Below are 15339 nucleotides of genomic sequence, written 5' to 3'. Positions count from 1 at the left end.
ATCCCATTCACATTCCCTGTAATCCGCCCATTACCCTCTCCACTCTGTCACCCTCCACCCCTCCCCACCTCCTCTGACCCCTCTCCAATCACCCTCCCCCTTTCCCCTCCCTGTCTGCCATTCACATTCCCTGTAATCCGCCCGTTACCCTCCCACCTCCTCTTGCCCCGCCCCACCTCCCCTCGCCCCTCCCCACCTCCCCTCGCCCCTCTCCACCTCCTCTTACCCATCTCCAATCACCCTCCCCCTTTCCCCTCCCCATCTCCCATTCACATTCCCTGTAATGTGCCCGTTACCCTCCCCTCTCCCTGTTATCCTCCCCACTCCCTTTCTCTTCCATTTTTTCTTCCCCCCCCCCCCCCCACAGTTCCTCTGGGGCGTGAGCGTCCCAGCTCTGCTGTCTACCCATCTGACAGCCTGCGCCAGTCAGCACTCTTCCCCCAGCTGGGATCCCGCCGCACACGGACTGCCTTCCAGTCTCTCTCCAAGAGCGTCTCCACAAACAACATTGGGTAAGCTGCCTGATGGACTGGTGTCCCGAGGGACGCGGAGTGGAGGGGAGGTGCGTGGAGTACCTCGATAGGTCAAGACCACACCTTGGTACTCCATTACGGATGGGCTAATTCTGGCTGTGCTTCTGGTGTGGGTTGTGGCTGTGGGAGGGACAGTGAGTGTGACCCACTCCCTGTACCATCACACTGTCCCATCACACACTCCCGGGGTCAGACACAGAGTGAAACTCCCTCCACACTGTCCCATCACACACTCCCGGGGTCAGACACAGAGTGAAACTCCCTCCACACTGTCCCATCATACACTCCCAGGGGTCAGACACAGAGTGAAACTCCCTCTACACCATCCCATCACACACTCCCGGGGTCAGACACAGAGTGAAACTCCCTCCACACCGTCCAATCACACACTCCCGGGGTCAGACACAGAGTGAAACTCCCTCCACACCGTCCCATCATACACTCCCGGGGTCAGACACAGAGTGAAACTCCCTCCACACTGTCCCATCACACACTCCCGGGGTCAGACACAGAGTGAAACTCCCTCCACACTGTCCCATCATACACTCCCAGGGGTCAGACACAGAGTGAAACTCCCTCTACACCATCCCATCACACACTCCCAGGGGTCAGACACAGAGTGAAGCTCCCTCCACACCGTCCAATCACACACTCCCGGGGTCAGACACAGAGTGAAACTCCCTCCACACCGTCCCATCATACACTCCCGGGGTCAGACACAGAGTGAAACTCCCTCCACACCGTCCCATCACACACTCCCGGGGTCAGACACAGAGTGAAACTCCCTCCACACCATCCCATCACACACTCCCAGGGTCAGACACAGAGTGGAGCTGTTCTGATTGCGCTGGGAGAAATCGAGGAAAAACTGCTTTATGAAGGTCTTGAATTACTTGGAAATTGGTTTGAAACATCTCTTGAACTTCTAAGTGAGCGGCTGGTTTAGAGTGGAAGCTTCGTTCGGAGTTTTTCTGCCAGTTTGGATGGGGTTCGTTGACGGCTTCGAACTGCGTAGCACCCAGCTATGGCCGCTGGCAACTCGCCAGGAAGCAGGTTCGCTCCAAAAAACCAGAGACAAACGCCGTTGTTTGTCCCCACTGACATCGGGGCAACCTCCTTCCATCTCTATCGTCGGGATTCTCGTTCGGTGTGGGAGCCGAAGCATCGTTTGAGACGTCTCAACCTCTCACGGCCTGGAAGTTCGGCAGGACAATGGAGCCTTTCCTGGCGTTGGAATTTCTGGCACGGAGCCAGCAAGGTACCGTCGAGTACAAACTTTTCTGGCCAGTTACTCAACTTGCTCCAGGACTTTATAACCAGCACCACCGTATCATCTCGATTCGGACACACAAGTAACATGAAGGACCAGTCTACAGGGAGTCGCAGGCCTTCGGGGAGTTATGCAAAGGCGGCTGCCTCTCCGGCCTCAGACAACGCCCTGTTTCGGACGGTGAAAGTTGAACGCGGGGTGCAATGTATTTTGCGAACTGGAACTACGCTGGAAAAGTGTGCGGAGGCTATGGAGGACTTGTTGGGGAGAGATGGTGTTTTGGCCGCTGAGAAAGAGTTCAGGAAGGCGGTGTTTTACCTGAGGAATGATGAGTTGGTGCATCGGGCCCTCAGTAGAGGGATCACGGTGGAGAACATCTTTTTACAGATGGAGCTAGTGACAGCTCCCACACAATGCATCGTCCTCGGTCACGTACAGCCTTTCATCCCCAACGAGGACCTGCTTCCCGCATTGGCCCGCTTGGGGCAAGTACGGTCAGAGATAACTGCCATCAGGCACAAATTCAGGAGGCGCACCCTCCGGACCGTAATCTCTTTCCGGCGACAGGTATTCATGAAACTGGAAAGGGAGGATGAAGTTGAGGGCCGGTTCACTGTCCGGCACGGGGGGGTAGATTATCAGGTGTATTGGAGCTCTGAACGCCCACGATGCCATGCGTGCAGGGAAGTGGGGCACTTTCGGAGGGACTGTCCTAGCACCTGAAAACCCAGAGAATCCATTTCGGGAACCAGTGCCCCAGCTACCACTGCCCCTGATCCCATCCCTGCTCCTACACCTGTGCTGGGCCCTGCTTCTGCCCCTGACCCTGTCTCTACCCCTGTCCCTGTTCCTACATCTGTTCCAGTCTCTGCTCCTACCCCTGTGGTTCAGGCGGGTGGTCCTGGGGCTACGTGCGGGGAGGTTCAGGCGAGGGACGGGGTGGAGTCTGTGCGGGGCAAGAAAGCGAGGAAGAAGTCGAAACACGTGAAGAAGTCGGCCCCCGAGACCGCAGAGCTCACGCCCATTTGCCCTGAGGTGGAGAGGGAGGCTCGGGGAAGCGTACGGTTGGACGGGGCGATAGGAGCGGAGTACCGCGCTGTCGGTGAATTCCACACCTGTGTGCTCCTCCGGCTTGAAGAGGAGATGGGATTATTCCCCCAAGAGGGCAGAGAATGTAGATGAGGGGGAGTCCCAGAAAGGGGTGGGGATCCGGGTGGAAGTTGTGTCTAACCCTGAATCCCCAGATGTAGACACCAGTCCTGGGGTGGGTGGTGTGGTTGTGCATGAAGCTAGTGCTGGGCCTGTTTGCACAACTAAAACAGACCTGGAGCCCTCCACCCAGGACTTAGCAGTCAGCGCCTCCCTGGAGGGAAACGTATTAAGTAGTACAAGTGGAGAGGAGACCAGGCTCTCTCACAGTCAGCATCAGGCTGCCGGTGAATCCATTGGGCCAGAGCTGCTGGGGTCCCCTTCATGCCTGTCTCCTGGGGAGGGTGATGTAACCTGCATGCCGACCCCATCAACTAATGGCCTGCAGGGAGTCCCTTGGGATTTTCCCTCCATCGTCGCAACTGTGGGTAAGACTGATGCGACGGTGGAGCGGGAAGGTATAGGGGAGGTACCCGCTGTGCAGTGTAGGTTACAGGGGCAGCCACCTTATACACCACCTGAGGAGGACGGTGGGGGATCTGTCTGCAGTGAGGGGTTGGAGGGGGATTCATATGATAGCGAGACAATGGACATCCTCACCCCTCCAGAGAAATCCCCATTGATACCTGTGGAGGAGATCAGAGAGTTTATTCACTCCTCCGTGGGTGCAAAGCATTGGCCTAAACTAGCCTCGCTTCGCTGGCCTAGCATGCCAAGGCTGGTGAAGTCCCTGAGGGTCATCCTCAGACGGAAGGGGAAGGGGAAGAGGAATGCTGTGTCGGGGAACGACAGGCGGCAGCTGAAATCCTTCCTGGATGACCTGGTGCGGGACATCAGGATGAAAAGCAGCCTCGCTCCTTCGGGAAATGGTGGGTCACAGGTTAGCGATGGTAGCAGTCGGGCCCAGAAAGCAAAGGATATTCTTGGTTTTCTTTGGGATAGTGCGGCTGAGGGCGCCATCACTCTCAGTGGGAAGGGGACTGGTGCTGAGGCCTAGTGTGCTCCCCACATGAAAGTTACCATAGCTAGTCTCAATGTAAACGGTAGCAGGGGCTCTCTCCGCAGATATAACAATCTCTCAGTCCTCAGGGATGGGAGATACGCGGTGAGTTTCCTGCAGGAAACCCATACCACCCCGGGGGAATAGTCCGCTTGGCTCCTGGAGTGGCAGGGCGGGGTCTACATGAGTCACCTTAGCTCCAACTCTAGTGGGGTGGCGATCCTGTTCGCCCCAACCTTCTGGCCAGAAATCGTAGGAGTCCAAGATGTTGTGCCCGGCCGTCTGCTCCACCTGGCTGTGCGCCTGGATGGAGTACCGCTGCATTTTGTCAAAGTGTACGCTCCGAGGCGTGGGGTGATGCAGACGCGCCTATTCTGTCAGCTGTCCACCTTGCTGAGTTCCATCGACCCGGGGGACTGCGTCATCCTCGGGGAAGACTTCAACTGTACCCTCGAGGTGGAGGACCGCTCGGGCCTCCAACGCGACCCAGCATCGGCGAAAAAGTTAAAGGAGCTAGTCGGCTCCTTTGACTTGGTGGACAGCTGGCGGAATCTTCACCCCGACTCTAGCGCCTTCTCCAGAAGATCTAGAGGGGGGGTTCCCGGATATACCGCCTGTATATCTCTCGGGCTTATGTCTCCCGCGTGTCGGCGTCCTCCATGCGGCCGGTGTCGTGCTCGGATCATCACCTTGTGTGGATGGAATTTACTCCTCTGCACCCTCGGGTGGGACGGGTATTGGCACTTTAACAACCGGCTGCTGGAGGACAGCCGATTCCGGGATTCATTCCGAGCGTTCTGGGCCATCTGGAGAGGGAGACGGAGAGAGTTTGGCTCCCTACGACTGTGGTGGGATGTGGGCAAGGCTACATCCGGTTTTTATGTCCAGAGTACACTAGGGGGTCGACAAAGAGGCGGGGCTCTGAGATTGAGCGGCTTGAGAGAGCGTTGCTTGACCTAGAGTCCCGTCTTGGTCCGACCGGTGGAGACCATCAAACGTGGCAGGAATACCAGGAGAAGAAGGATGCACTCAGGAATCTGCAGCTTCAGCAGTCCCGAGGTGCGTATGTGAGGTCGCGGATCCAAATGCTGCAAGATTTGGACCGCGGCTCACCCTTCTTCTACTTATTGGAGAAGTGGCGGGGAGTTCAAAAGCAGCTGGTGGAGCTACTGGCTGCTGATGGCTCCTCCATCACGGATCCTGACGAAATTATCGAAGAAGTCCGCACTTTCTATCGGTCCTTATTCTCACCGGATCCGTCAAATGCGGGGGCGTGCAGTGAGGTCTGGGAAGATTTGCCAAAGGTCAGCCCAGAAGATGCAGCGCGTCTGGACGCCTCCCTGACTGGAGAGGAGCTGTCTACTGCCCTTCGGCAACTCCAGAGGGGTAAATCCCCTGGCTTAGATGGTCTGAGTGTAGTGTTTTATCAGGCTTTTTGGGATGTCCTGGGGGTCGATTACAGCCTTGTTCTAGGGAAGAGCCTAGCCACCGGGGAAATGCCCCTCTCATGGCGGAGAGCTGTCGTGGTCCTGCTGCCCAAGAAGGAAGACCTTCGCCTGCTAAAGAACTGGCGCCCGGTCTCCCTCTTGTGCGCGGACTACGAGATCTTCGCCCGTGCAATGGCCAACCGTCTTGGTTCAGTACTGAGACAGGTGATTCATCCTGACCAATCTTACACAGTCCCGGGCCGCTCCATCCAGGACAATGTCCACCTAGTACGGGACCTGATCCACCTGCACCAGGAGACTGGGTCCCGGGCAGCGTTTCTTTCTCTTGACCAGGAGAAGGCGTTTGACCGGGTAGATCACAGTTTCCTGGTGGGCACTCTGCAGGCCTTTGGGCTCGGACCACACTTTGTGGCCCAAGTTCAGCTCCTATACTCTGCCGCAGAGTGCCTTGTTAAGGTCAATGGATCACTGGCAGCGCCCATTCCGTTCAGGAGAGGAGAACGTCAGGGATGCCCCATGTCCGGTCAATTGTATGCGATCTGTGTCGAGCCATTCCTGAGCCTCCTACGGCGAAGGCTGACAGGTCTGGTTCTGCGTGAACCGGACACGGAGGTCGTCCTCTCGGCCTACGCCGATGATGTACTCCTCATGATGACAGATCCCAATGACCTGCGGAGGATGCGCGAGTGCCAAGACGTTTTCTCGGCAGCATCCTCCGCCAGGATCAACTGGGCGAAATGTTCCGGACTCTTAGTGGGTCAGTGGCAGGTGGACTCCCTGCCGGAGGAGATGAGAGCTTTTGAGTGGAGTACTAGGCGTCTCCTCTATCTGGGAGTCTACCTGAGTCCTGGGGAGACCTGGCTGGCGAACTGGCAGGACCTGGAGATGAAAGTCATGGCCCGGCTGGGGCGCTGGTCAGGCCTTCTCAGAGTGCTTTCCTATCGAGGCAGGGTGGTGGTCATAAACCAGCTGGTGGCCTCCATGTTGTGGTATCGGATGGTCACCTTGGCCCCTCCTGCCCCGTTTGTTGCAAGACTGCAGAGGAAGTTAGTGGACTTCTTTTGGGGCAACAGGAAACACTGGGTCTCTGCAGCGGTCTTGAGTCTCCCAGTGGGAGAGGGCGGACAGTCGCTGGTGTGCGTCCGAACGCGACTGGCGGCTCTCCGCCTCAGGACTCTGCAGAGATTCCTGTACGCCAAGCACCCTCCCAGGTGGCACGTGTTGGCGACTTTCTTCCTCCGGAGGGGCTGCTGTCTTCACGATGACTTGTGGCTACCACCGGCGGGCATCAGCCGTGCTGCTTTGCGGAGTCTGCCCGGTTTCTATCAGGACCTACTGAGTGTCTGGAACATGGTCGCCTCAGGCCGGGAATCCCCTCCTCTGGCGGAGGGCGGGGTCCTGGCCGACCCTTGTCCTACCTCAGTGGTTGTCGATGCGGCTCAGGTGTGTGGACCGACTCAGGCCGAGCTGCTTGTCGGGCCCAGACCCCACAATATTCTCCGGGAGCCGTGTCCACACAACTTGAGCCGTCTCTCATCGATACCCACAGTCCCATTCAGGGATGCAAGTAGGAGGTATCTGTATGGGCTGCTACTCCACATCCTCCACTTCCTTGCCCTTGTCCACCGTCCAGACACGCCATGGCGGTCAGTCCTTCCACACGGAGGTGAGGAGGGTCCCCACTGGAAGTCCCTTTACGAGGGGGTTCTTCCCATGCACCGGGGGGATCTCGGCTGGAGGGTACTGCATAGAGCAGTGCCCTGAAATAAGTTTTTCAGCTTGTACATGGATCTCCCACCTGCATGCCACTTCTGCGGGCTGGAGGAGACCGTGTACCACATGTACATAGAGTGTGTGAGGCTGCAGCCTCTTTTTGCGTATTTGCGTGGGCTGCTTCTCGCCTTCTGGCTGCATTTTAGCCCCACCCTGTTTATATATGGTCATCCAGTAAGGAAGGGGGCATGGAGGGATGAGGATGTCCTAGTCAACTTGCTCCTGGGGCTGGCGAAATCCGCCATCCGTGGGTCTTGGAAACGGGTGGTGGGAGGATCTCCCCGGGCAGACTGCTTGGCAATGTTTAGGGGGTATGTTCGTGCCCGGGTAAATATTGAAAAAGAACACGCGCAGTCCACAGCGGCCTTAGAGGAGTTTCGAGACCGTTGGGCTCCGCGGGGTATAAATGCCATCACGGATAGAGATGGCAACGTTCTGGTGTAATGTCTATTGTCTATTTGTAGTGCAGTAATTGTGTTTGCCACTGTTTTGTATATATTGTATAGCACCGATATTTGTAATAAAGAATTTTGTATTAAAAAAAAGGGGTCAGACACAGAGAAACTCCTTCCACACTGTCCCATCACACACTCCCGGGCTCAGACACAGAATGAAACTCCCTCCACACCGGCCCATCACACACTCCCAGGGTCAGACACAGAGTGAAACTCCCTCCACACTGTCCCATCACACACTCCCGGGGTCAGACACAGAGTGAAACTCCCTCCACACTGTCCCATCACACACTCCCAGGGTCAGACACAGTGAAACTCCCTCCACACCGTCCCATCACACACTCCCAGGGTCAGACAGAGAGTGAAACTCCCTCCACACTGTCCCATCACCCACTCCCAGGGTCAGACACAGAGTGAAGCTCCCTCCACACGGTCCCATCACACACTCCCGGGGTCAGACACAGAGTGAAACTCTCTCCACACCGTCCCATCACACACTCCAGGGTCAGACACCGAGTGAAGCTCCCTCCACACTGTCCCATCACACACTCCCGGGGTCAGACACAGAGTGAAACTCCCTCCTCACCGTCCCATCACACACTCCCGGGGTCAGACACAGAGTGAAACTCCCTCTGCACTGTCCCATCACACACTCCCGGGGTCAGACACAGAGTGAAACTCCCTCCACACCGTCCCATCACACACTCCCGGGGTCAGACACAGAGTGAAACTCCCTCCACACCGTCCCATCACACACTCCCAGGGTCAGACACAGTGAAACTCCCTCCACACCATCCCATCACACACTCCCAGGGTCAGACACAGAGTGAAACTCCCTCCACACCATCCCATCACACACTCCCGGGGTCAGACACAGAGTGAAACTCCCTCCACACTGTCCCATCACACACTCCCGGGGTCAGACACAGAGTGAAACTCCCTCCACACCGTCCCATCACACACTCCAGGGGTCAGACACAGAGTGAAACTCCCTCCACACCGTCCCATCACACACTCCCAGGGTCAGACACAGAGTGAAACTCCCTCCACACCGTCCCATCACACACTCCCGGGGTCAGACAGTGAAACTCCCTCCACACCGTCCCATCACACACTCCCAGGCCAGGGAGTGTGTCTTATTTCAGCTCAAGGAGGCTGTCCTTTCTGCTTCCTCCTTAAAATGCATATTTTACATCAGATGAAGCCAGGTTCTGAGAGCTGACTGAAATAAAAACTGAAAATACTTGACAGGTCATGCGGCTGTTGTAGGGGTGCGGTCAGTTTGGGTGCTCAGTGATTCCCGAAGTTCCTGTATTTTCAGCTGATTTTCAAAATCTATTTCCACCATTCCAATTCCAGGAACCTGAACGATGAGATGCCCCTGGGTATCCGGAAGATTCTGTCACAGTCAACGGATTCTCTGAACTCAAGAAATCGAGCATTGTCGATTGAGTCATTGATTGATGAGGGTGAGCCAAACCCCACTCACCCATTCCAGTCGCGGGAGTATGTTCTCTAACTGGGGCTGTACCCACCAACAGGTGCACAGCCCCACTGCCATGCCTGCCCATCCCTGTCCACACTCAAATGTTCCAAACCCCCCCCCCCTACTCTGTCCCAATCCCCAGTGCCCACCCCTCTCTCTGCCTCCCCTCCTTGTTGACTCACAGATTACCCTGCCCAACTCCCATCCACTTCACCCTGCTCTCCCTTCTTCAGCCTGCCTCCTCCCCGTCCCACCTCTAACTCTGCTCACAGATCTCACCCTCCCTGCCTCCCCTCTCTCCACATTGACTGAAAGTCTTCATCCCAGGCAACATCCTGGCCAATCTCCTCTGCACCCTCTCCAGTGCATTCACCTCCGTCCGAGAGCCTGACTGGAACTGCACCCAGTGCTCCAGCTGTGGCCTGACCGATGGTTTATACAGTTGGACCATAAACTCCCTGCTCTTGTATTCTGTGGCCCGGCTAAAGGAGACAAGTTTCCCGAACACCTTCCTCACCCCCTGATCTGTGCTGCCACCTTCAGGGATCCTTCGACCTGTACACCGAGGCAACTCTGTCCCTCAGTGCCTACCGTTCGCAGAGTGTGTCCTACCCTTGTACACCGATGTCCCTCTGTCCCTCAGTACTCCCTACCATTCACAGAGTGTGTCCTACTCTCGTACACCGAGGTCCCTCTGTCCCTCAGTACTCCCTACCATTCACAGAGTGTGTCCTACCCTCGTACACCGAGGTCTCTCTGTCCCTCAGTACTCCCTACCGTCACAGAGTGTGTCCTACCCTTGTACACCGAGGTCCCTCAGTACTCCCTATCGTTCACAATGTGTCCTACCCTCGTACACTGAGGTCCCTCTGTCCCTCAGCACTCCCTAGCCGTGTTGGATGCCATCTGTCGCAGGGTGCCTGACTGACTGGGGATTGAGTGGGTGCTGCAGGAATGTCGGGAAGCTGAGGCGGGTGGCGCAAGCATGGTGCAATGCCACGTGCTGGCACACACTGATGGCCGAGTGTCACGGAGGTGGTGAATAGTGACCCCGACACTGAGTGCTGAGCCGGGGAAATGAGGAGGGTGTCGGGGCACAGCCGGAAATGATCCCCTGATCCAGAGGGTGGAAAGCGGGGTGGTCTCACACTACCCCTTCTCCCCTAGGAGGGAGTCCTCTCCAATCCTGGTCGGTGGTCCCCAGCTCCACCAGGAGCATCAACCCCGGGATCGTTGTGTAGCGCAGGAAATGAACACCAAACCTGACTGAGATGGAAACATTTTAATTGAATGTAGTTGGTGTTACTAATTGTGTAAGTCGTTGTCATTGTGTTTCTTGGCATATTTTATATCATTTTTGAATGCAGTTTGTAATGAAGGTATTTTTGTGTGAACAAAAGGCGCAGAAACTATCTACCAGCAGCTGATGGGTGACCTGGAGACGGATGAGAAGGACTTTGAGGCAGACTCATGGAGCCTGGCCGTGGACGCCAGCTTCCTACAGCAGCACCGCAAGGACGTGATGAAGAGGCAGGATGTCATCTATGGTGAGCACCCTGGGGTTCCCATGCTGCACAACCGTGTACCACATCCTCCGCCCATACCACGTACCGTGTACCGCATCCTCCGCCCGTGCCACGTGCCGTGTCCGGCATCCTCCGCCCGTGCCACGTGCCGTGTCCCGCATCCTCCGCCCGTGCCACGTACCGTGTCCCGCATCCTCCGCCCGTGCCACGTACCGTGTCCCGCATCCTCCGCCCGTGCCACGTACCGTGTCCCGCATCCTCCGCCCGTGCCACGTACCGTGTCCCGCATCCTCCGCCCGTGCCACGTACCGTGTCCCGCATCCTCCGCCCGTGCCACGTACCGTGTCCCGCATCCTCCGCCCGTGCCACGTACCGTGTCCCGCATCCTCCGCCCGTGCCACGTACCGTGTCCCGCATCCTCCGCCCGTGCCACGTACCGTGTACTGTGCACTTCAGCATGCTTCATGCCCGTTGCTCTGTAAACACTCTGTACCATTTTCAAATTCCCTCCGCTCACACTCCTGCTGTGCGTTCCCAATCGTGCTGCATCATGCTCACTGTCCTACACACATACACGCTCTCCCGTACCGCACCCTCAGACTGTGTCTTCTGTCCTCATCTCTGTTCTCTCCATGGTACTCTAACCCCCATGACCTGTGACCCTGTCTTTGCAGCGAGACCACAGCCTCTGATACATTTGGTCATGACCCTGTGTGGCTGCTGATTCTACAGTGTGTTGTGTCCCATAGGAGCCGTGACTCTGTCCTCCTTAGTGACCTATGACCCTGGCCTCCCCTCTGGCCTCCCCATTTCTGACCCTGATCTCTGTGCCTTCCGTGACCTCTGCCATCATCATCGCAGAGCTGATCCAGACGGAGGTTCACCACCTACGAACGCTGAAGATTATGTCGGACATCTTTCGGAAGGGGATGCTGGAGGACCTGCAGATGGACAGCAACACAGCCGATACCATGTTCCCAGCGCTGGACGAGCTGACAGAATACCACATCCAGTTCCTGACCCGGCTCTTGGAACGTCGGCGTGAGTCCCTCCTGGACGGCAGCAGCAAGAATTTTGTTATCACCCGGCTGGGCGACCTGCTGGTCAGCCAGGTATATGTGAGGAGGGGTCGCAGACTCCCAGACTCACCTGCCCACCCGACACGCTCATTGTCTGGCTGGGAGGGGATCTGCTGCTTGGCCAGGTATCGGGGAGGGAGGGGGTTAGGGATTATACTGACACACCTGAACACACTCACACTTGACACACTTATAACGCAGATACACACGTGTTGGGAAACACAACACACAGCTTGACACACTCACACTGACACTTGCATCACCCAATTGAGAGCCATATTGGTCAGCCACAGTCACAACTCACATCAACATGCTTCTCAGCCTGACTGGTGACATTGTAACACTCACCCACACCATCTCCCTCCGTCACACCTCTCCCCCACTGTGCGCACTCTCATTGACATGGACCCTCGCTGGCTGCTCTCCCCCGCTGTGCACTCACTCATTGACATGGACCCTCGCTGGATGCTCTTCCCCCACTGTGCGCACTCTCTCATTGACATGGACCCTCGCTGGCTGCTCTCCCCCACTGTGCGCACTCTCTCATTGACATGGACCCTCGCTGGCTGCTCTCTCCCACTGTGCGCACTCTCTCATTGACATGGACCCTCGCTGGCTGCTCTCCCCGACTGTGCGCACTCTCTCATTGACGTGGACCCTCGCTGGCTGCTCTCCCCCACTGTGCGCACTCTCATTGACATGGACCCTCGCTGGCTGCTCTCCCCCACTGTGCGCACTCTCTCATTGACATGGACCCTCGCTGGCTGCTCTCCCCCACTGTGCGCACTCTCTCATTGACGTGGACCCTCGCTGGCTGCTCTCCCCCACTGTGCGCACTCTCATTGACATGGACCCTCACTGGCTGCTCTCCCCCACTGTGCGCACTCTCATTGACATGGACCCTCGCTGGCTGCTCTCCGCCACTGTGCGCACTCTCTCATTGACATGGACCCTCGCTGGCTGCTCTCCCCCACTGTGCACTCTCTCATTGACATGGACCCTCGCTGGCTGCTCTCCCCCACTGTGCGCACTCTCATTGACATGGACCCTCGCTGGCTGCTCTCCCCCACTGTGCGCACTCTCTCATTGACATGGACCCTCGCTGTCTGCTTTCCCCCACTGTGCGCACTCTCTCATTGACATGGACCCTCGCTGGCTGCTCTCCCCCACTGTGCGCACTCTCTCATTGACATGGACCCTCGCTGGCTGCTCTCCCCCACTGTGCGCACTCTCTCATTGACATGGACCCTCGCTGGCTGCTCTCCCCCACTGTGCGCACTCTCTCATTGACGTGGACCATCGCTGGCTGCTCTCCCCCACTGTGAGCACTCTCTCATTGACATGGACCCTCGCTGGCTGCTCTCCCCCACTGTGCGCACTCTCTCATTGACGTGGACCCTCGCTGGCTGCTCTCCCCCACTGTGCACTCTCTCATTGACATGGACCCTCGCTGGCTGCTCTCCCCCACTGTGCGCACTCTCTCATTGACATGGACCCTCGCTGGCTGCTCTCCCCCACTGTGCGCACTCTCACTGACATGGACCCTCACTGGCTGCTCTCCCCCACTGTGCGCACTCTCTCATTGACGTGGACCCTCGCTGGCTGCTCTCCCCCACTGTGCGCACTCTCTCATTGACATGGACCCTCGCTGGCTGCTCTCCCCCACTGTGCGCACTCTCTCATTGACCTGGACCCTCGCTAGCTGCTCTCCCCCACTGTGCGCACTCTCATTGACATGGACCCTCGCTGGCTGCTCTCCCCCACTGTGCGCACTCTCTCATTGACATGGACCCTCGCTGCCTGCTCTCCCCCACTGTGCGCACTCTCTCATTGACATGGACCCTCGCTGGCTGCTCTCCCCCACTGTGCGCACTCTCATTGACATGGACCCTCGCTGGCTGTTCTCCCCCACTGTGCGCACTCTCTCATTGACGTGGACCCTCGCTGGCTGCTCTCCCCCACTGTGCGCACTCTCTCATTGACATGGACCCTCGCTGGCTGCTCTCCCCCACTGTGCGCACTCTCATTGACATGGACCCTCGCTGGCTGCTCTCCCCCACTGTGCGCACTCTCATTGACATGGACCCTCGCTGGCTGCTCTCCCCCACTGTGCGCACTCTCTCATTGACATGGACCCTCACTGGCTGCTCTCCCCCACTGTGCGCACTCTCACTGACATGGACCCTCGCTGGCTGCTCTCCCCCACTGTGCACACTCTCTCATTGACATGGACCCTCGCTGGCTGCTCTCCCCCACTATGCACACTCTCTCATTGACATGGACCCTCGCTGGCTGCTCTCCCCCACTGTGCGCACTCTCTCATTGACACGGACCCTCGCTGGCTGCTCTCCCCCACTGTGCGCACTCTCTCATTGACATGGACCCTCGCTGGCTGCTCTCCCCCACTGTGCGCACTCTCTCATTGAAATGGACCCTCGCTGGCTGCTCTCCCCCACTGTGCGCACTCTCTCATTGACATGGACCCTCGCTGGCTGCTCTCCCCCACTGTGCGCACTCTGTCATTGACGTGGACCCTCACTGGCTGCTCTCCCCCACTGTGCGCACTCTCTCTTTGACATGGACCCTCTCTGGCTGCTCTCCCCCACTGTGCGCACTCTCTCATTGACATGGACCCTCGCTGGCTGCTCTCCCCCACTGTGCGCACTCTCTCATTGACGTGGACCCTCACTGGCTGCTCTCCCCCACTGTGCGCACTCTCTCATTGACATGGACCCTCGCTGGCTGCTCTCCCCCACTGTGCGCACTCTCTCATTGACATGGACCCTCGCTGGCTGCTCTCCCCCACTGTGCGCACTCTCTCATTGACATGGACCCTCGCTGGCTGCTCTCCCCCACTGTGCGCACTCTCTCATTGATATAGACCCTCGCTGGCTGCTCTCCCCCACTGTGCGCACTCTCTCATTGACATGGACCCTCGCTGGCTGCTCTCTCCCACTGTGCGCTCTCTCATTGACATGGACCCTCGCTGGCTGCTCTCCCCCACTGTGCGCACTCTCTCATTGACTTGGACCCTCACTGGCTGCTCTCCCCCACTGTGCGCACTCTCTCATTGACTTGGACCCTCACTGGCTGCTCTCCCCCACTGTGCGCACTCTCTCATTGACATGGACCCTCACTGGCTTCTCTCCCCCACTGTGCGCACTCTCTCATTGACGTGGACCCTCACTGGCTGCTCTCCCCCACTGTGCGCACTCTCTCATTGACATGGACCCTCGCTGGCTGCTCTCCCCCACTGTGCGCACTCTCTCATTGACATGGACCCTCGCTGGCTGCTCTCCCCCACTGTGCGCACTCTCTCATTGACATGGACCCTCGCTGGCTGCTCTCCCCCACTGTGCGCACTCTCTCATTGACATGGACCCTCGCTGGCTGCTCTCCCCCACTGTGCGCACTCTCTCATTGACGTGGACCCTCGCTGGCTGCTCTCCCCCACTGTGCGCACTCTCTCATTGACGTGGACCCTCACTGGCTGCTCTCCCCCACTGTGCGCACTCTCTCATTGACATGGACCCTCGCTGGCTGCTCTCCCCCACTGTGCGCACTCTCTCATTGACATGGACCCTCGCTGGCTGCTCTCCCCCACTGTGCGCACTCTCTCA

General features: G+C 57.8%; 1 protein-coding gene across 1 annotated transcript in view; it reads left to right on the top strand.

The window, feature by feature from the left end:
- The window catches only part of LOC132400062 (rho guanine nucleotide exchange factor 2-like), a 569765-nt gene that overhangs the window by 509748 nt on the left and 44678 nt on the right, over nt 1-15339 (top strand). The window contains 4 exon segments of the mRNA XM_059981145.1: nt 368-512; nt 8988-9097; nt 10515-10661; nt 11502-11752. Coding sequence (XP_059837128.1) covers nt 368-512; nt 8988-9097; nt 10515-10661; nt 11502-11752 — 653 coding nt within the window.

Source organism: Hypanus sabinus, chromosome 9 (genome assembly GCF_030144855.1).
Source record: "Hypanus sabinus isolate sHypSab1 chromosome 9, sHypSab1.hap1, whole genome shotgun sequence".
NCBI lineage: Eukaryota > Metazoa > Chordata > Chondrichthyes > Myliobatiformes > Dasyatidae > Hypanus > Hypanus sabinus.
The sequence above is the reverse complement of the archived record's forward strand: the minus strand, read 5'-3'. Positions and strand labels throughout refer to the sequence as shown.